This window comes from Myotis daubentonii, chromosome X, assembly GCF_963259705.1.
Source record: "Myotis daubentonii chromosome X, mMyoDau2.1, whole genome shotgun sequence".
NCBI classification, from domain to species: Eukaryota; Metazoa; Chordata; class Mammalia; order Chiroptera; family Vespertilionidae; genus Myotis; species Myotis daubentonii.
In genome coordinates this window covers 128911554-128938944 of record NC_081861.1, presented here as the reverse complement: position 1 = coordinate 128938944, position 27391 = coordinate 128911554, and the positions used below count along the sequence as shown (strand labels likewise).

General features: G+C 41.1%; 1 protein-coding gene across 5 annotated transcripts in view; it reads right to left on the bottom strand.

Moving 5' to 3' along the window:
* Nucleotides 1–7566: 7566 nt before the first annotated feature.
* The window catches only part of SH3KBP1 (SH3 domain containing kinase binding protein 1), a 328918-nt gene continuing 309093 nt past the window's right edge, over nt 7567–27391 (bottom strand). For 4 of the 5 annotated variants that reach the window (XM_059680554.1, XM_059680555.1, XM_059680556.1 and 1 more), the window contains 5 exons: nt 17976–18085; nt 15954–16082; nt 11726–11997; nt 10016–10079; nt 8008–9042 (listed from right to left, as the gene is read on the bottom strand). In XM_059680554.1, coding sequence (XP_059536537.1) covers nt 9001–9042; nt 10016–10079; nt 11726–11997; nt 15954–16082; nt 17976–18085 — 617 coding nt within the window. In that variant the 3' untranslated portion in view covers nt 8008–9000. Of the gene's footprint in view, nt 9043–10015; nt 10080–11725; nt 11998–15953; nt 16083–17975; nt 18086–27391 lie in introns of all 5 variants that reach the window. The other variant, XM_059680558.1, reaches the window with a different exon arrangement.

Genomic DNA, 27391 nt, shown 5'->3' with positions numbered 1-27391 from the left:
CTTTAACATAGTAATCATAATTATTTTAAAATATCTCTGTGATATTTCCAATGGCTGTGCCATCTAACTCTTATTCTGAGGATTGCTTTGTCTCTTCAAACTGCTTTTTTTTTTTTTTACTTTTTGGCATGCCTTGTAATTTTGTTGTTGTTGAAAGCCAGAAATTTTGGTAAATAAGCCTTTAGTATAGGAATTTATATTAATCTAGTCAGAAATTGGGCTTTGTTGAGGTTTGTTTTTCATATGGCATAAAAACTTAGAATTCCTCTAGTGAACTTTTTTTCTTCCTCCTAATTTTGAGGTTTCCTTTTCTGCTGTTCCTCGGACAAAGTGCATCTGAAGCTCTCCCTACTGTAATCCACTGTTGTTATTCCTGGAGTTTTGTTAGTGTGCTAGTGGGTCATGGAAGGGGTGGTCTCTAATATTCTAAGCCTCAGTTTCAGAGGTGTTGCTTTCACATATGCTTCTGCCCCTTGTCCAGAGAGAGACTCCTCACCCACAGTGTCTTCCCCTAGATGGAGTAGGTGGATCCAACAGTGTTCTCAGTCAATAGCCTTAAGGCTCTTCTCCCTAAAAATTAAATCTTTATTTTTTAGGTGAGATGGGGGGACTGGCTGGGTGGAATTCCCTTCCCCCAGCTGCAATATATTTTACCAGTGCCTTCAGACCATGTCTTTCCACTCTACCAAATAAGCCTTTTGTTTCTTAAGAGACCAATGTCTGAGTGGAATTCTCAATGATTCCTGAGCTAGCATCCAGGCTACACCATGAGTTTTCTCTGATTTTCCTTGATCCTCCTTGTGAGAGCCTGGTGGGAATCTTGGAGGAAAGGCCTGCAAAAGGATGCTTTACAATCTCAAGCAAGTCCATAGTCAGCCTCCAGAAATTCATTAAATTTTCTAGCTTGATTTTTCCATCCACTTCTATGGCGTCTGGTGGCTTTTGTCCCTGGTAAGCAAATGCTTCAGTTCCATGTCTCACAGAAAGTGCCTCTCTCCAGATTTTGGAATAGCTATTTGCTCTGAAAACTCAGTTCCCTTTTTAATTTCCAGTCTGTTCAGATTTTTTTTTTGGTAAGCATGAGAAGGACATCTCACAGCTTTCTATATCTCTGAGCTTAAACTGTAAGCCATATTCAATCATATTTGACCTACAAAAATGTCAATTTCATGTTCAACCTAATAGACTATGGCATAGTTTCTAGATAGTGTGCCTTGCGTTGCTGCAGCCAAAGTTTAACTAGAGATTTCTGAAAAAGGTTGCTATGGGTTATTTTATACACAACTCATTGAAAGGGAGATGATTCTCTCCATGACAGTGGTCCTCAAATGTGAGCATGCATCAAAATCACCAGGAAGACTTATTAAAACACAGATTTCTGGGTACTTCTCCAGAATTTCTGATTCAGTAGGTCTGGGGCACGGCTGAAGAATTTTGATTTCTACTGAGTTCCTGGTTGGTGATGCTACTACTGCTTTTCTGGGGATCACACTGGAAGAATCCTATGGCATGTCTTGGAGGCCTGAGGCTCATCTACATGTCCTACTCTTCATCACTTTGAGGACATATGTTCATCCCTGAGGGGTAGCAGCAGCAGTTAGGTTCTCAAGTGACTTCAGAGAAGTGTCAAGAGTAAAGTTTCAGGAATATGCTCACCCCCTAATTCATTCTTTTTCCAGAGTGAATCTAATTTTTAAAATAATGCATTATGTCTTAAAACAGAGGTATCCACAGTTTTCTAATATTATAGTGGATGACAGTCTTAGAGATAACAGTATACAGACAATGTGAACTTGTTTTGAGATCCATGGTGATGTAAGCACTCTCCTTAGGGTCTGGGTGTTGGCTGAGACTCAAGTACAAATCAGGTGCCTCTGTAGGCTTTCTTCATAACTGTTTTCTTATGTCATAAATCTTCCCTAATGGTACAGTTTTACAAATAGTTTTCATAAAGGTAAAAGTAGGCTTCTCAAATTTACAGAATAATTCCATTCGATATCAGTCATAAATACCAATTCATCTACTCAGTCAAAAAATATGCATCAAGTGCTTACTATGCACCTGGCAATGTTTTAGATGCTGGGCATTTAGCCTCTCTGATGAGGTGACATTTGAGCAGTGACTGGCCAGAAGGAAGAGAGCCAGATCTGACCCCCACCAAGGTTTAGGCAAATATAACCTTAGGGGTAGATGGGAGGTTAGTCAGTTTTGTATCCTAATGTTAATTTAACTATGTTTACAATCAGGCACTCACTAAAAGTCTCAGATAACTCACACTGAACTCTACTGGTAGGAATAATCTTAAAGATAAATCAGAAATGTAGATATAGATTTAAACCCAAAGGTGTTCACCAAATCTTTATAACACAGAAAATTGTAAATAGCCACAATGCCCTTCTTTTTCTGAACTCCCACCCTCAAGATGCCATTGAGCACCTCTCCTCCACAGTTCCAAAGCCCTTGGACTTCTCTCTGTGCTCATGTTCTTGTAGTGTGGAAGACTTGCCTACTTACCTATCTATTTCCCCCATTTGAGCTCCGTGAGGACAGTTGCATTCAGCAGCACATCTTTAGAAATATGTTCAAAGAAAGATTGGTTAAGTGCTCTCTTGCATATCTGTAGACAGAATATTATGCAGTCATTACAGATCATATTTTTGAAAAAATTCACAACAACAAAATAACACTAAGTATAAAAACCAGACTATAAAACTATATACACAGAATAACCTCAATTATGAGACACCAAAATAATTAAAGGCTTATCTGAATGAGATTAGGATAATTTCTGCCTTTCCCTTTGTAGTTTTTATTTTCTACTCTGAGTATATTAGCTTCACAATCAGAAAAAAAGTGAGTTTAATATTCCAGGTGATTGGGTTCTACATTTGAACCCACAGCTATCACTTAGGTCCTCTAAACCTTAGAAGATTCATTGGTAGGACTCTTGTCAATAGGTCTGTCCTTAGCACATGGTATCCTATATTACCTTGAAGATTTACATCCTCAGTTCCACCTCCCTGTTGCATTTCCCCCAACACCTCTCCCAAAATTTTAGCACTATATTCATATAAAAGTTCTACCTCCAACCTGAAGTTCCCTCTGAGACTTCTCCCTCTCTCAATCCATGTACTTCTCATTCCAGTTTTATTTCCTCCAAGGAGACTGCCCTGATTTAGAACAAACAAGAACATTTTAAGTACCTCCTGGGGCCAAGGCAGGGGCATGGGTGGGTGTTCATACAAGTGTCCAGTCCCTGTTGACCTACCTCCCTTAAGCATTCAACAGCAGAGCTTCAGTCCCAGCCAAGTGCTCAGTTCTCTCAGACTGAGATTCAAACTAAGAAATAATCATGAAGCTTGAAGAGAATCCACTCCATTTCTCCTATAACATCTCTGTTTTTCTTTTAGGAAATAACCCAGGAAATGTTATTGATTTTTTCATGGTTTTTCTGTTTGGCTTCAGGATGGTCTTATCAGCTTGGTTAGTTTAAAAATTGGTTTATAAACTCCTTAAAACTTTTTTTAATTAATAGAAACTATAATGAAGTTTTGCATTTCCAGGGCACTTTCCCACCAAGAGCTCAAAGCTTGCCAATGAATCTTAGTTTCCTGGAGAACTAGTAAAATCCTATAGAGGTGAGAGGGAAGGTAGGCATTTGAGACTTAAATACATTGCTAGATCTGCATGATATCAATAAATTTGCTGCCATTTAAAGAGAACTGCCCCATAAAGCTGGTTTTCCAGGAATTCATCTCTTCTTTTATTCATTTTTTAAATCTTTCTATTTTTTTTTTCTAAAAAAATTCTAGCATTCTAGCCACAACCTACTAGGTTACCTTGTTCTGTGTTTGATTAAAATATTTTAACACCTGTTGCTCCAAAAAGGAAAGAGGAATAGCCCAGTTAGCTGTGAACTCTGAATTCACAAGAGTAATGAGCACACACTGTCATTTACAGGAAGGAGCTGTCCCACGGCCATTCCAATTTGGGATTGATTAAAAAGGCATGAAATAAAAACACCTCTCAGGAACCTGCATCTACTTCATGGATCCTCCTGGGCTTCAGGGACCATATTCTACTCCATGTATCAGGAACCAAGCCTCGGTGACCCTAAGAACAGAGCTAGGAATGACAGCAACCGTTCATCGCCTTGAGATATATGACCCCTACTCTTTCTTTACATTGCTGGCAAACATTTCTTTCTGGCTAGGAGTTTTCTGTTACTTGGAAATTGTATTTCTTCATTAGAGCTAATTTTGGGAATGGCATTTTCTTCTCCAGGCTTTGGTCATAACTGCCACGCCTTCCCTCTGTCGGTCACTGAAATTAGCCATAAAGAACACCTATTACCTATGCACATATTGCTTTGTTACAGTTCTCATTTGTACAAAGTGAAAGAGAAAATATTTTTACCAAGCCTTCTGGGTGCTAAAACACCTTGATATTAATTTGTGCTAAAATAACTGGAGGACTAATACCTAATCTCATATAAAGAAAAGACCATGACGACCTTAAGTTCCAATGCAAAGGCTTTTGTGGGGACCCCAGGATTATTTTTATACAGACAGTTGGCAACCATAATATATATATATATATATATATATATATATATATATATATATATATATATATATATATCCGTCCATCCAACCGGTAGGTATAACGTGCACTGACCACCAGGGGGCAGACGCTAACTGCAGGAGCTGCCATGATGTGCACTGGCCATTTAAAAATAAACGGCACTACGGACCTGGCACCGACAAACCAACACTTGGCTTCCCCCAAGTGAGACACAGGCCCTGCCACCACCCTGGAGTGACACCCCACCAAATCGCAGCCAACGCTGCCAAGACCCATGGTGCAAAATGTAGCCCACAGCCCAGCCCAACCCTGAAACGGTCGCTGTGGGCACCAGGTAATCATGTCACATAGCAACACCCAGCTTCCTCTCCCTAGCAACTAGTCTCTTTGGAGTTTCTTCAGCCCAGGGACACGACTTGCTTTATAGCCAGGTGCAAACATTTTACAGTTTAACCAAATGTTTGTGAAGTGTTTTCATGTGCCTCATCTCATTTGATCCTCACAGAAGTCCTGGAGTAGGTAGACAGGAGACTTGGTAGAATCCTATTTTCTTTTCATTAGCAGGAAAACAGAGATTTAGAAAGTTTAGAAACTTTACCTGCCTGAAAAGAAGTAAGAAAAGGTAGAACTTGAAAATGACTTCAGGTTTTCTCACTGCAGAGAACATAGTCAAACACTGGTACAGTTAAATATTTTACCCTTTGTTCTCCATGTGTGATCTACAATAATAATCTGCTTCATGTTGATATTTACTGCTGTGTTGCTGACAATTACCTGAAAGAGAAGTCAGGGTGCTTCACTGGATTGGAAAAAGTTTAGCTAAATCAGAAAGCAGGTCTAATTAAGCAAGTTTGTTCTATATCTATAAAAGGCTAAGTTGACTTGCGCATGTGCGATCACCTAAAGCTCTCACAGGTGCCAATTGCATGCGTGTGTGTTTCGATCTGTCATTGTCGATCATAAATTTGGTTGACACTTCTATTATAGAGAAAGGGCGAATAGCGATATTAAAATATTTCTTCTAATTAATTTCCTTTCAATGTGCACGAATCCGTGCACTGGGACACTAGTAAATTATACACCCTAGCCCTGACTGGTTTGGCTCAGTGGATGGAGCTTCGGCCTGTGGACTGAGAGGTCCCAGGTTCGATTCTGGTCAAGGGCATGTACCTTGGTTGCGGGCACATCCCCAGTGGGGAGTGTGCAGGAGGCAACTGATTCGATGTTTCTCTCACATTGATGTTTCTAACTATCTCTCTCCCTTCCTCTCTGTAAGAAATCAATAAAATATATTAAAAAAAAAATTATACACCCTATAGTTTTCCCATCATGAAAGGAAATAAAACCTCACCATTAGTAACCAAAGACACACATGTGATACTACTAGATACAGGCTGTCTTTAAGGGAGAAAACAAATCATGTACTTGAGTACACTGTCTAGAGCGCTGTGTATGAATAAAAGCGGCTTTACATTGCGCAGCTGGTGCTGCTCAGTGGTTGAGCGTTGACCTATGAACCAGGAGGTCACAGTTTGATTCCCAGTCAGGGCACATGCCTGGGTTGCCAGCTCGATCCACAGTGGGGGGAGGGGGATGCAGGAGACAGGCAATCAATGACTCTCTCTCATCATTGATTTTTCTTTCTCTCTCCTTTTCCCTTTCTCTCTGAAATCAATAATATATATATATATATATATATATATATATATATATATATATATGTATATATTGAAAAAGAGGCTTTACACAATTATTTGAATAACAATAATTTAATTATTTTTACTCTAAAAATTAGATCTTACTAGAAATTTGTTTAAATCTGAGTGTAAAATTTAACACCTTAAAAACAGAATTCACAGCCACAGATTTTAATGTATTATTTCTGTTCACTTGAGAGAGAATGTGGGCACTATAGTCCATGTCCTCTGAAGGCATTTCTATGAGAATAATCAAATTATGTAAAATGGAGAAAAATGGTTTAAATTCCAAGAAATCATCCCTCTTGGGCCAGGACAACTTTAACCAAAAATATTTTCACAAAATTTAATTTTAATCATCTTCTTTACAAAGCACAATACTTACGACTTTTCTAAATACAACTTTAGAAAATGAAGCAAAAAATAATTTCCATTAGATGCTGGTGGAGTCCATGCTGAACACAAAAGAATTTTTTCAAAAGTGATACTTCCAAGCTTCTTAATGTTTTTTGTTGGGTCCATTTTGTAAAGAGTGAAAATGGTGGCTGTTCGGACAGTGGCTCATCCAGTTTCATGATGTAGAATCCTCTTGCTGGTTAGCCCAAGGGTCATTAATGAAGCTGGATATGCCAACTTCTTCTAGAATCATGTCTCTCTCTGCTTATACAAAGAAAGCCGGTGGCATCTATGAGGGGAAGATGACAGCCCTCTACATTCCAGGTTTCCAGTGCCCCATGAGGACACTCCAACTTCTCAATGTAGTTATTAACAATCCTACTCTGTGTACACATCATATAAAACTACATCATTAGGGATTTTCATGATGAGTACATGAGAAATCCAAACATCAAAGAATCCAAGCCTCATTCTTATATTAGGTGGTAGGAAATCTCTGAAGGCTTCAAGTTTAACACAAATGCTTAGAACAGTCAAGGGGTACAGGAATGTTTTATGCTGCTCTTGGAAACTTGGCACTCCTGGTCCCAAGCACATTGAGAGCAAGGCTGCTGAAAACACATGGGAATGAAGGTTGGGAGGTTTCTTTGCTTACACACTTATCTTCCCTTAACTCACTTTCTTAACCCTGGCAGATCAGGTGTCCAGGTTCTGTAAATACTCTGGAGGAAGTAGCAGCCTCAAGCAGCAAGGATGAGTATGTAGGCAAGAGGAAGGCGGGGAAAGAGAGAAAGGAAGATACTTTTATTTGTAATACTTTCGATGATCAATAACATGTGGTGGTTTTTTTGCACACTTCTTCAGTGTTATCAATTCTCATTCATTCTGGTTGTGAAGATCTATTAATGTTTATTATTTTTACTCTAAAACCCAGGAAATAGACAAAGCAGCTTTTTAGAAACACAAAAAACATCTTCAGGTACCATTAAGGGACCACCACCCCCAACCCCAAACAATTTTGCTATACAGTATGTCCCCTTATTTTCAGCTAAGGATGAGAAAGCAGTCACACAGACTAAGGCTGAACTGTTCATTTGTTACAAAGATAAAGCAGACAAGCAAACACGTTTCCTTGGGAGGGAAAAAGCAATTCAAAAAATGCCAGAAAGAACCAATGGCTACACTTTAACAAGAGCCCCCACCTCCCATTCCCTTGCACCTAAGGAAGGGGTTACAAGAGATGGAGGCATATGACATTATGTGAGTACAGCTGAAACAATAACACACATAGATAACCCAGTGCAGGAAATAATACAACTTCCCTCCCTCGTTTTTATTTGCATTTTACTTTTATTTATTTTTGCTTTAATAATGCATATTCTGTTCACGCAAAAGGTGCAAAGGACAGGAGGCAAGGGTTTAACTTAGCTGATGAAAAATCAAGCAGGGGTGACATTTCTAGTTTCATGAACAACCTCAAACTAGGAGAACTTAACAATTGCAGCTGGTACCACAGAGCACGCCCAACTTCACAGCTGTCTCCTCTTAGGACCTTTGGCTAGGGGAGAGAAGCTTTGAAGACAGTAGCCTCTAGTGGACTTTGATAAGTGGCTAAAAAAAAAATTTGTTTTAAATCATGGTAGCTGCATCACAAAAGTTCCAATCAAGAGGGTGGTAAAAAGAAGGCACAGATCATTGCAAATACCAGATTTTCTCTTTCTCCTTTTGTAAATATACCATCACATATAAGCTAAAATTGATCTCAGGGTGGTGGGGTTTGCTGGCAGGAGAAGGGACGGGTTGGACCTAAAATTGCATATGTAATAGACTCCTAGAGGGGACACAAAGCAAGACAGCTTTCCGCCTGCAGCAAAAGAAAGGGATGCTTGCTCTGGACTATGTGTAATACAAATACCGGGGGAATCTGTGACAAAACACGATTAAAAAATCATAAAATTATAAAGCTTGTAAACGAATAATCTGAAATTACATTTTATTAATGGAAAATATCATCAAAATAGTACCACTATGGACTAAACTGCCTGAGTTTTCATTTCGCATGAGATCTCATAGTAAAAAAGCCTTTAGCACAATTTGCTCTTTTTAAGTCACAACCAGTGCCAGACCCAGGACTATACCATGGGGAAGAGTCTCCTCTTGGATGGAATTTGTGTTGTGCTATCAAGATTTTTGTGCTAATCTTTCAAACTGGGACATATTGAGGCAAATCTTTAATCTTTTGGCACAAGGTTATTTTGGCTGGGGCGGAAAATTTGAGTCTTGGACTCAGGATGAATAATGCGACATTTCATTGATCAAGTATTCATTTTGATTGAAGAGCTTTCTTTATGTCATTAACTTCCATCTATAAAAGAAAAAGAAGAGCCAACAAAATCATAATGAATTTATAATGAATTGGCTGGTTTGATAGAAGCTTAAAGATAATCACCCTGGTTGATTGAAAGAAAATAATCAACCTGATGAGCTTAAAGGCAAAATGGGTAAAATGACATCTGAATGAAGAGTTGATAATAATGCCAGAAATGCACAAACCTATGGAACAGGCATGCAGATGGGATGCGCTAGGAAATAGTGGATGTTTTAATTCTCAGGCTACCAGCATCCACAATTTGTCAAAAATAACAACTGTTCTAGTTTCCTGGCCAGAGGGTGGGGCAGGCTGTCCTGACCTGCGGGACCACATGGCAGTGCTGGAAGGTAGCAGTGGTTGGGCCCAGGGTGGTATCTGTCAGCATTTCCAAAGTGATAACAAGCAGTTATCTATCTTTCTTTAAGCAGCATGGGTCCTAATCACCATTGGATGAAAGCTGAAAGTCTTCCTTTGGCCATTTGGTAACAGCTGAGTTGGATCTGAGGGGTACAAGGCTCTGACACTCTGATGGTACTGACACAACCATCACGGAGAAGTAAAAAGATAAAGAGCAAGTGCCAAGTGTGGGCAACTGTGGTTCTTGGAATCCCAACGACCACATATCAAAAGCCAACTGGCCATGGGGTCTCTCCCATGCCATGCCCTCTGGCCATTACTACAATGAGACCTCTGGAAACCAGGGGAAACTTTTCACTGAGGACATGTTTCAGGTAAATTCCAAGTGAAAAACCCAATTGGGGGTACAGTTACTAATGTCTTCCTTCCCCAAGCTTCCTGGATCCTAGGAAAGGATGCAAAGTGAGTCTATAAAATTCTAAGAAAATTGCCATAGGAAGTATGCCTAAATCTGCAGAGAAGTAACAATCATTTATTTTCAAAATAAAGCCCTGATGCCTCCCCTGACCCCAACTGAGCCTCTCGTGAGGCAGGACCCCAAGGGACCCACCTGCAGTCGAAGCCGGATTTTTTTCTCTTCATCCAACTCTGACAGTAACTGCTTAATCTCTCGTCTGAAAAGCAAACAACAATGAAATTAAACAAAAGTCCAGACTTTCCCAATAAGAGATAAGAAGCCTCCTCTCACTACAAAATCATTCTGACTCTTTTGCAAGGAAAATGTGGACAGAACTTTGTCATCTTTGCATTGTTATTGCTTAAAATTTATCAGAGACAGAAAGAGTTGCCATTATTTCTGGGCTCCCAAAATATGTAGATATCAAATAGCAGGTCTGACATGATCTTTAAGATCCCTCAGTTGAAGCTTCTCCTAAAAGATGATGGGGGAAACTGAGGCCTAGAGAGATGGCCAACTTGTTCAGTGACTAGGCTCCAGGTATCCAGGTTCATATTCTGTTGTCTTTCCTCTCTGCCATCTTGACTGGAAACTATCCCTTCATTATAGGTTACTGGTTTTCAAATGTACTTACATAATCATTTTCATTGTAGATATTTTTTACCATTCCATACCTTCTGACTTCTAACCCTTTGACTATTTTTGGTCACTGCATATGGCACAGGATAATATTTATGTGTGCTAGCTATTTTCGCTTACAGATCTTTCTCCCCATCGAAGTGTTCCTTGAAGATGAACGGTGGGGAGAGAGCATGTGTGGGGGCATGCATAGAGGGAGCCCCTGAGTCTCGGGAGAGCAACTTGCTCAGTATAAAGACTTGGGTTTAAAGATTCCCTATGTCTTTTCATACATGACAGCCCCTAAATGCAAACTAATTACTATAATGGGCAGCTAACTGAAATAATTGAAATTTTTCTGATGCTAGAGGAAAAGTTGGCTGTTGGGCTGATTAAGAAGTGGTACAGCCTGGCCTGCATGTTTCAGTGGTTGGGTATCGACCTATGAACCAGGAGGGCACAGTTTGGTTCCATTCCCGGTCAAGTTACATGCCTGGGTTGTGGGCTCGATCCTCAGTAGGGGGCGAGCAGGAGGCAGAGGATCAATGGTGTTTCTCTCTCTCTCCCTTCCCCTCTGAAATCAATAAAATATATATTTTTTAAAAAGGTGGTACATGTACATACTGTATTTTATGGGGATTTTAAGATCTTTCCTTGCCCTGGCCAGGTGGCTCAATTGGTTGGAGTGTCATCCTGTATACCAAAAGGTTTTGGGTTTGATTCCTGTTCAGTGCACATAGCCAGGTTGTGGGTTGGATCCCCGGTCAGGGCACGTATGGGAGGCAACTGATTGGTGTTTCCCTCTCACATTGATGTTTCTTTCTCTCCCTTCTTATCTTTCTCTCAAAAAAAATCAGTAAAAAATAACTTGGGTGAGGATTAAAAGCAATAACAATGCAAAAGAGGGTGTTCCTCTTTTACTTGGTCCCCAAAATATATATAGGGTATCCCAAAAAACAAAAAAAGATCTTTCCTTTCAGCAGCTGAAAGGAAAGCATGTAAGTCATTGTAACTGCCCCTTCCCCATTAACACATCAGCCAACTGATACCCTTCCTACATGCAGCAGGCCAAGCTGAGCTCTGTGAAGTCTCTTGAGTTCATACCCACTGCCACCTCCTGCTGCCGCTGCCATCACAGGGAGGCTGGCTCACCCTCCAGGGCAGGCTGAGACCCAGGCTTGCAGACTAGGCCCTGGCCCAGCAGAGAGTGACCCAGAGGGAGAAGAAGGGGCCCCAGATACTCACTTCTGCTGGTCCTTCATGGTCTCGATGATGCTCCTCAGTTCTCGGACCTGTGTCCTTAGCTCCTCCAAGGCCGCCTGGCTGATGGCCACAGGCTCCATCTTTGGTTTTCCTTCCGTGCCAAACAGAGATGGGGAGTTGGCTCTGTGTCCGGCTGTTCCCAAAGAGGACGACAGGGGGGCGGGTACCACTGTGGACAGAGTGGCTGGTCCACCACCACCACCTGCAGCCATGGTCCCTGGCTTGGGTGGCAGGGGTGCTTTGTTGTCAGACACCTGTGACAAGGGATGGCAGAGAGGCTTCAGGCTAGGGATTCATGTTTAGCAACCCCCTATCTAGATCACCACCCATGCCTCCCCCCACATCTCCCTCACTCATTCTTTCACCTACAAGCCCCAAGGGCCTACTTGGTGTAGGCATTCCCCATAGAAATGTCTTTCCTTGTATGCTTTACATTGGATCACCTTTCTGGCCAGGCAGTTCCTATTTGTTTAATGTACACGTCCAGAGTCGCACCTCCTTGCTAGGCTCTGAAAACTGAGTGAGTAAAACATTTTCCTGGCCCTCAAGGACTCAGTGAGGTATAGACAGACAGACCAACCAACATCCTGCAGATGAGAGGGAAGTCTGCACACAGGAGGGAAGCACAGAGAGCTGCAGAAGTACATGTCTAGTGGGCAGAGCCGACAACTGAAAGAGTGAGCTGGGCCAGAGAAACTGCCAGAGGAATAGAATGCCATGGGGGTGAACAGCACAGAAGTAGAAAAGAAGCTCAATGACGGAAGCTGGGACTTCCCAAATTGAAGAGGTGGGAAGAAAAGGTAAAGCCCTTGAGGACTAGGACAGAGTGGTGAGAGGGGACAAAGCCAGACCAGAAGAGGAGCCTGGGTTATGGAAGTCCCCTATAAGAGTTTCCAGAAAGAAAAAAACGGTTGGATAAGTGGGTCAAGGGTGCTAAGAGGAAAACTGGGGGAGCCCACTTGCTGGAGGAAGGGAGACTGAAACCTGATCAAGGCAGTCAGTGCCTGACACGGGTGAGGGGTGTGACTTGCAAGTTTAGAATACTTTCCAAAAACTTGGCAGAGGAAGGAAAATGGGATACAGTGTTCAAAGAGAAGCCACAGCAGGAGACAGGATCAAGAAATTGTTTTGTTCACTCTCAAAGATGGGGGAGACCCTGAGTTGGATGATATGCTGAGGGAAAGAGTCTGAGAGGACCTGGCTGGAGATGGAGGAGATAGGTGGAGGCCAGATGGAGAAGTATTCTGAGGAAACCAGGGGGTGGGAGGGCATGGGGCAGTCATAGGTTGGAGGGAAGAAGGGCATGTGGCAGGCCCAAGGGAGGAGACAGTAGCAAGGGAAGGTGAGATGTAGACAGGTGGGGAGGACTTTGGGAGGTGAAAGGATGAGTGACAGGCAGAAGAAAAGGTTGGTGGTGAAGCTGGGCCACACAGTCGGAACTCCCTCTAGCAGCAGGCACCCAGGGCGGGAGCCAAGAAGGGGCTTGGCTGGCATGGTAAGGAGGCAGAGTGTGAAGTCAGACTGTGCTGGAGGGAGAGACTGGGCAGAGTACGACAGAGGCAGATGGGCCAGCATTCCCAGCTTCTCTGCTTGCCTTTTCTCTGCCAAGTTACCATTGAGGAAAAGCGCTTTCTGCTGCCAGAGATAGCGATCAGCCATTCCATGCTTATTGTTCATAGGAGTTATAATAGAGGGAAGAGGGACTGACATTTATGGAGCACTGGTCACCTGCCCGACATCGGCTAGACAATTGAAACAAGGACCAGTTGGCATACATGTTTGACCGAGCAGGAAATGGAGGCTTAGGGACATGGTTTAGAAATTCCCCAAGTCTCACAGTTAATAACTGGCAGAGCTGGGACTCAATCCTCTCCTCCATCAGCCGGACCCTCAAGCCTGGTACCATGACTGTGGTTACCCAAGTCTGAAAATTCACACTCTACTGTCTTTATTTTCTTTGGTTCTTTCCTACTCCTGAGTTCACACTTTTTCACATTTTCTATCCTGCATCTTCATATACCTCCCCCAACCCATCAATGTCCTCACACTGACAGGCTTCCAGGCATTTCTTGAATGAATGCTTCTCTGAGCATTTACTACATGACTTGCTCTCCAGGCCCATTTCAACTAACAAATACTTTTTAAAATTCTCACAGAACAGAGGATACCATATACCTTCACCAAATTAGTTCATGTGGAATTTCTAGAAGCAATAAACAACATGACATGACAACTGCAGGGAAGTGAAAGAGCCTAAAGCAGTGGTTCTCAACCTTCCTAATGCTGCGACCCTTTAATACAGTTCCTCATGTTGTGGTGACCCCCAACCATAAAATTATTTTCATTGCTACTGCATAACTATAATTTTGTTGCTGTTATGAGTCATAATGTAAATATCTGATATGCAGGATGTATTTTCATTGTTACAAATTGAATTAAAGCATAGTGATTAATCACAAAAACAGTATGTAATTATATATGTGTTTTCCGATAGTCTTAGGCGTCCCCTGTGAAAGGGTTTTTGACCCCTAAAGGGATCGCGACCCACAGGTTGAGAACCGCTGGCCTAAAGGATAGAACTGTAAAAATAAAAAATGTGAAGAGCCTCTGCCCACCAGTAGATGTCACTGTAGAAACACCCCAAGGCTGTCTGAGAGGTCAGAGAGAATGCAACTAACCTTGTATACCTAGGATAACCCGAAAAAAAAACAGGTCTAAATCCAATTTCTGCAAATGGAATCTATAATAATAAAAGTGTAATATGCTAATTAGACCGGACAGCCAAACGACCTTCCGGATGTCTTCCAGACATCCTTTTGGACGACCTTCCAGATTAAGCTGGCTGCGAGGGCTGAGCCCCTTGCACGAATTTCGTGCATAAGGCCTCTAGTCCTTTTATAAAGGAAGAATGCTTCAGTTTTGTGAATAATTACAATTAATATGTTTTTATAGAATATTTTTGAATACTGTATCAGATGTTAAAGAAAATCCATGCATATAAAATTTTAAATCTATGAGAAGGAAAATCCTACATAAATTTTTATTTCTTTGTGTTAATTCCTGTTTCAATTGCCTTTAAAAATGACTACAGTTTTCTACTTTTAGACAGAAAGTAGTTGCAAGTATTTATAGAAAATTCCAACTGTCTGGGTTCTCTTAGCATAAATTTCAAAATCTTGGTTCACATTCATAGGACAAGCAGAATTTGTACAGGGTATCCTTCAGAAGCCATACACAGTTGCTAAACAATGTCTTCTTTGCTTCACACAAGCCAGTAACTTAGAAGAGCTATATCATCCCCTGGGCATGCAATGAAATTAAAATGTTTTTAGACTGTAAATTTATCCTAATAAATACAAATCACCTTTTAAGATACCGCCATTAATTATTCAAACTCATGAGCTGCCAACCATAGTTTGTGACACCACCAGTTTTGAACATAAAAGACAAGATGTGTGGACAGAGGGCACAACATTTAATACAGTTAATGTATTCTGTCTAGACACCTATAGGCTTTTTAAGTTGTCTTGGTTTCTGAGAAGGTGATAGTATACAAGGGCATTTGTGTATATGTGGATGATGGTATGAAGAGGAGATCAAACCACAAGAGAAAACATGGGAAATCATCAATCAAACTTGTTTCTCAAGGATTCTGCCAAGTTTTGGAGACTTTGTAAAATGCCTTGGGGATTTTGATGACAATCACTAAAGCACCATCACTAAAGAATGACAAAAACTTGCATTGTCTGTTGCAACAAACTGAATGTTTGTGCTCTCCCAAAATTCATATGTGTAAATACTAACTCATTTTGATGGTATTTGGAGGTGAGGTCTTTTGGAGGTAATTAGCTCATGAGGGTGGAGCCCTTGTGAGTGGGATTAATGCCCTTAAAAAACATACCCCAGAAAGCTTTTACCCTCTCTCTGCCATGTGAGGATATGAGAAGTTGGCAGTATGCAACTCAGAAGACAGCCCTCACCAGAAACTGATGGTGCTGGCACCCTGATTTCAGGCTTCCAGCCTCCAGAAATGTGAGAATTAAATTTTATTGTTAATAAGCCACACAATCTATAGCACTTTGTTATAGCAGCTTGAACTGACAGAGACATTTATTTATCCTTGTTTGATTTATAACTCATCATCAGTGCATACACAAAAAGACAGGGATCTTATGCTGTCGTGACACCCTCACCATGGCCAGTCACTCACTTGGGATATGGTAACAGTCTTTGAAGTTTTCTTTGATGTGTCCACTCCTCTGTGTGCAAGCGAAACGTGTTCCTCTTTATCTTCTTCGGGACTTGGGGAGTCAAAGATATCAGGGCTTGAAAGGGAAGACTGGATAAAGCCAAAAGAAAATGCTTTTGTCAGAATTACACCTTAGCTGACATAGCTTCAGTTAACATAATGCTGTATGATTTTCAAAGTGCTTGACACTTGTATTTCGCTTGTCTCCTCATTATAATGAACAAATATGTAGTCTAAAAGCAGAGCAAAGATGAGATGCTTTTACTTGGTCCCCAAAATATATATAGGATATCCCAAAATGTATATACACATTGAATAATTATAAAGGCACTGTTTATTAAAATACATTTCATTTTCAAAATTGAACTATCAGCTATTAAAGTGTGTATACATTTTTGGGGACATCCTGTATAAACTCCCAGACATGGGATGTATGTACCAAGGGTGGGGTGGTAGATGGTAATTTGTACTTTTCTGTATATAATTCTGGATGCCTCAAGGCCCTCTAGATCTTGAAAAGTTGGGAAGAATTTGGAGGGAAAACAAAAATGATGAAAGATTTGTAGAAAAGATGGAAGAGGTAAGATTGGAAATTTAAATACAGAGATACCAAGAAGCCATTAAAAAAGCTTGTGTGTATATGAGATGCAAAAGGGAAGGTGTGAGTAGGTGACATGAAAAAGGGAAAGAAGATGGTATTGACACAGTACTCTATATGAGGGTAAATGTAAGCCCCTTTTTCAAGTCTTTCTTCACAAAAGGTGTCAATACATAGTTAGGTTTGTTTCATACAAGAGGAAAAAGAGGATAACTCAAACCACACTGCCAGACTCAGAAGATACGAGAGAAGAGGCTCAAAGAAATTGCATTCTTTTTCTTCTAAATGATGATCAGTGATGAGGTGAAAGTAGAAAGTATCCTGGGAAACCAGCATATCAGGATGAAGGTCATAAGGCCTTTGACCTGCAATCCTAGCAAGGGCAAGGCAATGTGATATAGAGAGATAGACAGATAGATAGAAAGACAGGCAGACAGACACATATACACTGCTTGCAGAGCATCAAGATTTTTCTACAGAGACATTCACATCAGTGTTTATAATGAAGGACTAGAAACAACATAAATGTTCAATGATAGTGCACTGGCTAGATAAACTATCATCTATTCACAAATTAGAACACCAGGCAGCCATTTAATGTCATGTTATGGAAGAATGTGTAATGATTTGGGAGAAAGGTGCACAATATAAGGGGAACAAGCAACTTCCAAGCAATGCATACTAAGTGATCCCATTTTTTAAGAAACAATTTTATAGACACAAATAGAATTTTAAATAAAAGCTAAGGTTATAGCAAGAAAGTACCAGATTTTAGCTCTGGGGAGCAGTATTACAGATAATTTTCTTTATGAATTTCATTGTTTAAATTTGGTACAACAATGTGTTACAGGTTTCCAATGAGAAAAGAAGTTATTCAAAACAACCCAAACAAAAAAATTCTATGGGTTATCCAGAGGGTTCTGACTGTACTTTCCAACATGACCAGGTGCCTCATATGTTTAAATGTAAACTCTGTAAGGTCTGTGTGGGAGAAAAAGGCTTGTCACTGACAAACACTGCATAGTGACAGAGCGTTCTTTAATAGTTTTGTTTTGTTTATATACCAAACCAGCCTTGTTCTCCTTTCCTACCATAAAACATGACATTTTTTCTTACCAATTTCATTTCAGATTCAAACAACAATCAGTCTGGAAGGAGAAGGAGGGAAAGTGGGAACAGGGAATGCCTACCTGGCTGGCAGGCACACCAAGAACAAACAAATACTGCTTGATTCCAGAGGACTCTCAAATCACTTTTGATCAACAGTGTATCTCATAATCTCCCTCTCCCGCTTGTCATCCAAACAGCCACTTGCATTGGAGTCCTTAACTAGAATCTCTAATGTTTCCTGCATTTGAGCTGTAGAGAAGTGAGAAGACACTTACTGATGTGAGGGACTGGGACGGAGGCCGCCTCCCTGTGGCTTTTGGTCTGCTTGTGGTTGGGTGACTGAGTTTCTCAGTAGATGATACCACGGAGTCAAAACCTTCTAGGTCTAAAACAAAAGTAAAACAGATTTCTAAGAGCAACAGTAGGAGTGAGGATGGTTCTCATAATGTGCCAGAAAGAATCTCTTTTCCTTGACAATCATCCTTGATGCTTGGATTACATTTCATCATTTATGAAGGCTGTTTACATCCTTTTGTCATCCAATAAACATGACTCAAATGGAATGAAGAATCATTTTCACCTCAGTTTAACAAGATAACATGGAGGAGAGAGACAGAGGATTTTTCTTCCCCTCTTCTACACCTATATTCATAAATCTTGAAAAGCTACAGAAAGAGGAGTAAAGGGAATGAATCTTCTTTTTTCCACAAATTTAAGTTCATTTTGGTAGATAAAACATTCTTGCAGCCTCATCATAAAAAGTAGTTATCATGAGGTATGACAACATCCTTGGACACGTGAATGCTGGTCATTGGTTACAAAAGACAAGAGACGGCAGGCTCCCCCTCTGGTTGTACCGCAGTACTCTGGCCATCAGCTCTCACCTTAACGTTAGACCATAAACTCCCTATAGATGGAGAGCAAGCTTCTATTTATTCAGATAATTCACAGAGCATGGCACCATTCTCTTTCTAGAGTCATCAGTCAATAAAGGCATCATCTTATTTGGTCATTAGCATGTTCATTCATTTACTCCATTATGATTGAGCAACTAGTACATGCCACACACACACACACACACACACACACACACACACACACACACACACAGCTCAATACCAAGGATACACCAGTGAGTATGGAGGGCACGAGCCTGCCCTCAGGAACCTCACATCTCTATGACTAATGTCTCAAATGAATGTAGAATCATTCAGCCAGATCATTACTGTACCTGGCATGTGACCAGGAGGAAGGCCTCTGCCTTGATTTTGTCACCCTCTTCAACAAATGATCAGATCAAGTTGTTACCTGGATCTACAGAGTTTGAGGGATTTACAAATGAAGTGTAGTCGTGTATGTGATGCACAAAGGAAAGGCTGGCAGAAAGGAGCCAACCCTGAGACCCATTATTGCTTGTGACTAAGGCAACACCATCTCTTCCTGACAAGAGTACTGTTTCATATACTATGTTAGGCACTGCCTTCCCAAACCATTCCCCATTCTCCCTTTAACACAGTATTAGTTTTGTTTCAGGACAGTGTGCCAGCCCCCGGGCTGAAACATGTTTAGTCTAAGTCAATCATGCTCCTTGTTGCCTGCAATTGGTCTGGAGGTGGCCATGTAGCCCAATTTGGGTCACAGAAATAAAGGGAAATCTACTAAGAGACTCTGAGAAAGACATTACCTCTCTGGCTGGAAAGTGCCAACTGAGTAGAAGGCCATTTGTGTGGTTGCCTTTCTTCTTTCCTGTTTGGGATGTTGTTATGAATGGATAGGATGTGTAGAGTTGTGGCAGTCATCTTATGACCATGAGGGGGGGTATGGCCAATGCTCTTGGAGATTATAAGGATAGCAGAGAGAAAAATGGAAATATCTTGGGTGACCAACGAGCCCAATGAGTCACCCACCAACCCTGGAATAATCTAGTGCCCAGACTTTCCACGTGACATTAATAACCCTCTGTTATTTTAGCCAATTTTAATTAGATATTCTTTATTTGCAACTGAAAGCATCCTAACCCATAACTGAAAATCTGGTGGTTCAGGAGAGAAAAGATAAAAATTATGTATGTTTTCAATCAGAAAGAACATATGCACCCCTACGTTCATAGCAGCACAATTTACAACAGCTAAGATTTGGAAACAGCCTAAGTGCCCATCAGCAGATGAGTGTATTAGAAAACTGTGGTACATCTACACAATGGAATACTATGTTGCTGTAAAAAAAGAAAGAACTCTTTACCATTTACAACAGCATGGGTGGACCTGGAGAGCATTATGCTAAGCGAAATAAGCCAGTCAGAGAAGGATAAGTATCACACGATCTCACTCATTTGTGGAATATAATGATCAATATAAACTGAATGAGAAAAATAGATCCAGAGAGATAGAAGCATTGAACAGACAGTCAAACCTCAAAGGAAAGGCAGGGGAAGGTGCGGGGTGGGGGTGGGGGGAGGCTGGGTTGAGGGGGGAGATATCAACCAAAAAACTTGTATGCATATAAGCATAACCAATGGATACAGACAATGGGGGGGGGGGTGTGTGTAAGCCAGGGCTGGGGGTGGAGGCAGGCTGGGAGAGGACAATGGAGGATGCAGAAGGGGACATACGTAATACTTTCAACAATAAAGAATTTTTAAAAAGTATGTGTGTTTTTCCCCTCCTTATTTTGGAGAGCTCTCTTTTATTGATGGTTATGATAAGTGAGCCGGCTGTGTGATGGCTTTATTCTATTAACGAGCAGGCAGGTGTTGTCTGAAAATTATTTCCCTTAGTGGAATATGCAAAACCAAGCACACGTCACTGATCAGTACAAACCATTACATTACACCAGGGATTATATGAAGTGACTTTATGCTAGCACCTGGTAAATGAATAACCAGTCAATGAACTTATTTTATTTTATCAGAGCAAGGCAAATATAACCAAAGGCTAACTATCTGCAGAGACAGCACAAAGAAAAATATCAGTGGTGCTCAGAGACCAAAGGAGGAGCCAATCAGCACCCAGCACCAGAATGAGGCTCTTAAAAGGGTCCCACCTTGCAAGCCAGCTCAGTAAGGCTCAGGGATGGGCCAAGACCTCCACTGCTAGGTGGGCCTCTCCAGAGCCAGTTCACTGCTCTGACCCTCTCAGGGGCCTTCCCTTTAAGAAAATCTTATTTTCCTAAAAGTCCCCCTCCTGACCACACCCCAGGACTCACCTTTACTAACTTCACATTGTCTGAAAAGGAAATTCCTCATTATACACTTGGATTGAGTGCAAAAGCTACCATCTGACATTAACATTCCCTCAATTTTCTTAAAGTCATCTTTTCTCTGATTACAAAGTATATAAATTTTTTAAATTTTAATCAATGTATAATTTTTAAAAAACACATAAAATTGTAATAACAAAAGAAAGTCAATTATAATCTTACCACACTGGGACAACTACTATTAGCATTTCGGTGTATTACCCTCCGGGCTGTTTCTATAAATAGTCTAGTTCACACTATAAGTAGTATTGCATCTGTTTATTTCATTAACATAACATGCCACAACTCTAAATTTTTTTCATAAATATTTTGATTGCTGCATAATCTACTGCATGGCAATTCATGTTTTATTGACTCAATCCCCTATTATTGGATGATTCATTTCCATATCATTCCCCACTCCAATTTTTTTAAATTATAGAAACGTGTCCACCAATATCCTTGCATACACTCTGTATACAATGTGTTTAGCAGGTTCTCTATGCAGCTTCTAAACAGGGAGTAGGAAATAAGGCCCAGGTTAGGGAGGTCTGCTCATGGGGGGCAGATGGTTACAGAGGACAAGGGCCACAAAGACTGCAGAGGAAGCCTGAGAGAAAGGAGAGAGGACACAGAACTGAGGAGCAAATGCTGAGCAGGCAGCCAGGGGAGGTGAAGAAGAGGGCTGATAATGGTTCCAGCAAACAAGGTGCTGCTGGGGGCCTTGGCTGTGTGCTACCAGGGGCTGAGAGGGACCACCTATATTATGGCTCTGTCCAGGAAATGGAAACAAGCTCTGGAGGCAAAATCTGAGCAGAGTGAAGCCATTACAGAACAATTAAAGGCTAAGTGACTCTGGGTCTCCACCTTAGCTGCACAGTGGAACCACCTGGACAAGTAAAAAGACTTGACTCATGCTGGGACCCCATGCTGGGGACTGACTGAATTTGTCTGGGGTAAAGGCTGGGCATGGGTAGGGTTTCAATCTCCCCAGGTGATATGAGCATGCAGGCAAGTAAAGAAGGGGAGGGAAGGATAAGTAAGGACTTGACCAAGCAGAGTGAGGGGAGTGAGCTGGGGTAGGCGCCATCAGGTAAGTGACGGGGTGTTCCAGGGCCCAGTGAGTAGATAGACTTCAGGGCAGGTGAGTTATCAGGAGTAAGATGCAATACTGGGCTGGGCAGTGCGGACACGTTTTGGGGGAGGGGGCAACAAGGGGCCAGAGCAGTCGATCAAAGTGGTAACCAAAGGCTTGGGCATTGGTGACAGGTCAGAAACACTGCAGCTGAAGTGAGAAGGAGGCTGATAAGGTGACCCAGCGTACAGAGTTAGATGGGAGAGGGATGTGGCGAGCATGTAGAATGGCCCCAGGTCCCCTTAGGATGGACTCTGTACATGCACTGGTGTGCAGGAATAGACAAGTTCATGCCCAGGAAACATCTGCTAGAATCCAGAGAGGACTCCATCTTTGCTCCCCACCCACCCTCCTAAAATAATTAAGCCATACTCTGGTTTCTCTTCAGATCGCACAAATCTTTCGCCTTTTACTAAAATAATTAAGCCCCCTGGGAGTTGCAGGTTTGATGGTGTGTGAGATGGTGGTCTGTCATAAATCATACTTTCAAAATGACTCAGAGGTGGGTGTCTGTTTCCCACACTTAGACTGCGAGCCCCAGGAGGGCAGGAACTTATCTTTGAGCTCTCGATGTCTAGCACATTCCTGGAGAAAACGTGCTTAATATTCTGCAAATGAAGGAACACGTGAACAACTGGACAAGCCAATGAATGAATAAACTAAGCTCAAGAAAAAAACTCTGATTCTAGGAGTGCAGCTTACAGAAGTGACTGCTAGTGGGATGTGAGGCGGCAGCTTCAGGGTGGAAGGCAGCATTCTGTGCCACGGCTGCTTGGCTGGCCCATTTCATTTTACTGGCTGAGGTCTGCACTAAAAAGACCCACACATGCTGAAGCCTGGCTACACTCAGCCAGCGTCTCCCGACAGATGGCCAAGAAGACTGCCTCATCTGTCACTCAAAAGGGTCAGAGTCCGACGGGGGGGGGGGGGGGGGGAGAGGGGCTTTTCACTTCTTCATGCATATTCAGCTACGTTGAACTTTCTTTAGTTTGAGCTTTTAAAAAGCACTTTTTGAAACAACAATAAAAAACTTCCAGAAAAAAAAAAGACACACCAAATATGAGGTCACTTGCTGAAACAGGGACCTCAGACCCTGAATTGCAACACACTTCTGCTTTCTGACAGTGAAGGGGGGAACTCTTCAGTACTGTAACCTAAGTTTTCAGTGGCACAGAGCACGCTCTCATGACTGTGATCATGGTAGCTGAGATTCAGGCAGAATTTCCATGACTAACCCATTGTGGTGTGAAGAAAATGTCGCAATTTTCATGGTGGTTTTGAAATGAATCAGGCTGAAATTTGATATGAGCTTTCTCAGCCTGGCTGGGAATTTTTCCTCTTAATAAAAATATAGTTTGAATGCCTATAAGTCAATCCAAATCTATTGAGCTGGCAAATGGAATGGTGGGTATTTTTTTAAAGCCAGTTTCATAAGGATGAGAGGTTCTTGGTTTTTGTGATACTTGGAAAATGAGCCCTCTGCAGACATACGGGGATAATTCATGTTGGACACAGAGTTGGCTTGGAAAGGCCTCTGATTCTTCATGCCACATGGAATTGCCCATTTTCCATGAATTTCAGTCACACCCTATTTAGTTCAATTAGAAAATGTGGACTCATTTTCCACGGATAGGAGGGATTTTATGAGTGACCACAGGTGACCTAAAGCACATCCACTGAAAACACAAAGAAGAAAAAGTCAGAAGTATGAAACAAGCCAGCTGTCACCAAAATAACTATTTGCAAGCTCTTAAATGGCTCTGTTTATTCATTGCGGCTCACTGCTCTGGACTTGAAAAAGCCCTGGAATGGAAGTTTCCTTCCTTTGAAACCTGGCAACATCACTATCTCCCATTATCTCTGGAAGCCATCCCTCCTTCCGCATGCCCCTGTCAAGGATCACTAAAGTGGTGGAACTTCTCACCTGGAAACGCTATAATAGATTTCTCACTCTAGGCCCCAAACCACTCCATAGGCTGCCACCAGGGATGTTAAAGTACAGATCTGAGTATGTCCCTTTAATGCTTGAAGTTCTTCCCACGTTTCCATGAAATCCCAGTGCCTTAGAGCCAGTCCCTCCTCTCTCTGTCCCTTAGCCAACTTTGTCCCCTCTCCTCTCCTCCCTTCCACTGGGGCCATCAAGGCTTGGCTCAGGCAACTGGGATCTTTTCCAAGAAGCCAGATTGCACCCTAAAGTCTGGCTTGGTTGCTCCCCTAGTCACCCATCACTCCAATCTCAGCATTTAGCACCCTGAACTGATATTCTTTGTTGACTTATCTATCTCCCCCATGAGCCAGGGAAAACACTGTGGCTGTTATCTCTGTTTGTCCCGGGCCTAACATCATTCCTGGCTTGAGGTGAGTGTTGAATTAATGATCAATGAATAAATTAACAAACAACCTTTCTGAGCTTCAGTTTTTCTACCAGAAAAAAAGAGAATGATCTGAGCTATCAGCTTTGGAGAGTTATTCTTTTGTAAATGAGAGATTATGTGAAAACTCTTTCAAATCACACAGACAGAATTTTGTTTTCTTACACCATTGATGGAATTGTGGGATTAGGAGACAGAGATCTAATAGTAAGGCTAAACCTTAATGAAAAAAACACACATACTTTTTAAACATTAAGATTTAAGATATGAGTAAACTCTAAACCCGCAGGGCTGCAGGGAGGAAATCTCACCCTGCACGTAAATCATGTGACTAGTGGTGGAACATCTGTGCAGACTACAAAGATATGCCCATAATTGGGGGTCAAATGAACACCTGTGTTAGCTGACTCACCAACGAAAAAATTCTCATTTGAGCAATGATCAGCTTCTGCAGGAAAATAAGCCCTCCAAAATGTGTAAGAATATAGCAGATTAGTTGTTGTGTTTTCATTTACAATCCAGGTGTGATGTTTGCAAGATGCAAGCTGCTGAGAGTAAACAGGTTTGAGCTACTGTTCAGCCACTCTACTACTCCATCCTTCACACATGTGTGCTCACGTAATCCTCCCCAAAACCCACGCTCTGTAGGTGCTGCTCTATTCCATAAAGGGAGAGAGGGAAGGTCAGAGGTTAGATCATTTGCTCAAGGTCACACTCACAAAGTGACAGGGCCCACATTCCAATTCAGATCTGTGGAATTCTTTCCACTACAGAGCACTGGACAGACAGCAGGAACACTTGACCTTACTTTCCTCATTTAACCAATGGTGAATTCTGAGATTTGTTTCTACATCAAGAACAAGAAAATATACTAAAAAAAAAGTAATTTTCTTTGGTGAAGAAATCACTGTATGCTTTGATAACAAACTGCCTTTTTCTATTTTATTCAAATGTGCTTTAAAAGGATAGAAAAAGAGGCTGACCTCTTTAAGGAAATCTCTGGCAAGAAATGGAAGGAGTTAGTTAAGTTAACTGAGAATGTTTGGCTATTCAGTTCAAAGTAATGTTTACATGGAAACGTAAGGCACTGGGATTTCATGGGAACTTGGGAAAAACTTCAAGCAGTGAAGGGACATACTCAGATCTGTACTTTAATATCCCTGGTGGCAGCCTGTGGAGTGGAATACGGCTTAGAATGAGAAATCTATTACAAGAATAAGAGAGGGATATTAGGAGTTTATTTATTCATCCACTTAATCAAATGTTTATTAAATATCTATTGCATGCCAGGCATAGTGATAATTTTGAGGATGCAAGTAATCACTCTAAATCAGCGCTATCCATTAAAACTTGGCTGTGGTGATCGGAACCTACTATAGCTATACTATCCAATATGGTAGCCACTAGTCCCATGTGGCTAATGAGTGCACGGACTATGGCTAAGGGTCATTACTGAAATTAAATTAAATTTAAACAGTCACTTGTGGCTAGTGGCAACAAAGATCTCTATCATGACCCAACATCGTGGTAGTTCTTCTCATTCATGTTCAGTCCATTCACTGAAGGCATATTTACTGAGTGAGAACTATGAGCCAATCTCCAGGCTAGGTATGGGGGGGATACAGGGATAGACAAAATAGCGATGGTCCCTGCTTCGAGCCCCCTAAGAGAATCCTCTCTCTCTCTCTCTCTCTCTCTCTCTCTCTCTCTCTCTCTCTCTCTCTCAACTGCTAGCTACTATGAAAGCAAGGTAAAAAGATGAAATTAGCAATGATAGCATGGGGACCAAATTTAGATCAGGAGAAGGGTGCATATGTCTTATTGAAGTCTAGCACTGAGGAGAGGTAAAGTGCTTCATGTGAATCAATAATAAGCCATGTTAAGTGGGGAAAAGCAACCTGTCACATTTTCATGCCTTTAAAAACTGTTCAACATAGGCCCAACTTGCTATGCAAAAAGATTTAATAAAAGTGTATTTCTTTTACTGGAAATAGTAGTTCTCAGGAACCTTGCACAACCTTTTTGAGATGCCATTTGGCAATACCTATTGCTAAAGGTAAATGTGTAAACCTTCACATATTCCACTTCTACAAATTAACCTGTAGAAATGTTTATCTAAGTGTAGAATGATATACTTATGAGGCCAGTGGTCTTCAGACTGTTTTGCCAGTGTACCTTCTAAAATGATTTTGAAAACCCATGTATCCCCTCACATATCTTAAGTTGACATCTAAAATTTTGTATAAGTTTTAGTCACAAAGGATATACTTTGCTATAATCTAAATATTGATATTTTAAAACATAACTTTATTGTTCTCTTAAATACATTCAATATGTATTTGAATACCACAGCAATGTAACAACTACCATCATCAATTTAAAAAGGTCATGAATAGCCCTAACTGGTTTGGCTCAGTGGATAGAGCATCACCCTGCGGACTGAAGGGTCCCAGGTTCGATTCCAGTCAAGGGCATGTACCTTGTTTGTGGGCACATCCCCCGTAGTGGGTGTGCAGGAGGCAGCTGATCAATGTTTCTCATCGATGTTTCTAACTCTCTATCCCTCTCCCTTCCTTTCTGTAAAAAATCAATAAAATATACTTAAAAATAGTTAAAATAAAAAGGGTCATGAATAAGCTTTTCTTTAACAGTTGAAAATTTTGCATCATTCCTTTCCCCTTCTGGAATTTGTATTCCATTATACTTCCACTGCTGAATTTTATGTATTTTTGGCCTTTGTTAATTATTATCTTTTATGCTATAAAATGCATGTAAATAGAAATTTATGATTTTATTTCCTGAAATCATAACACTCTAAGTGTAAATATTATTTTTCTTCTGGACTGAGTTATAATTATAATCATTAGTATATGAATGATCAAAACATATGTATATACACATACCACACATTTTGATAATTTATAAGCATAAAACATAGAATTTTATT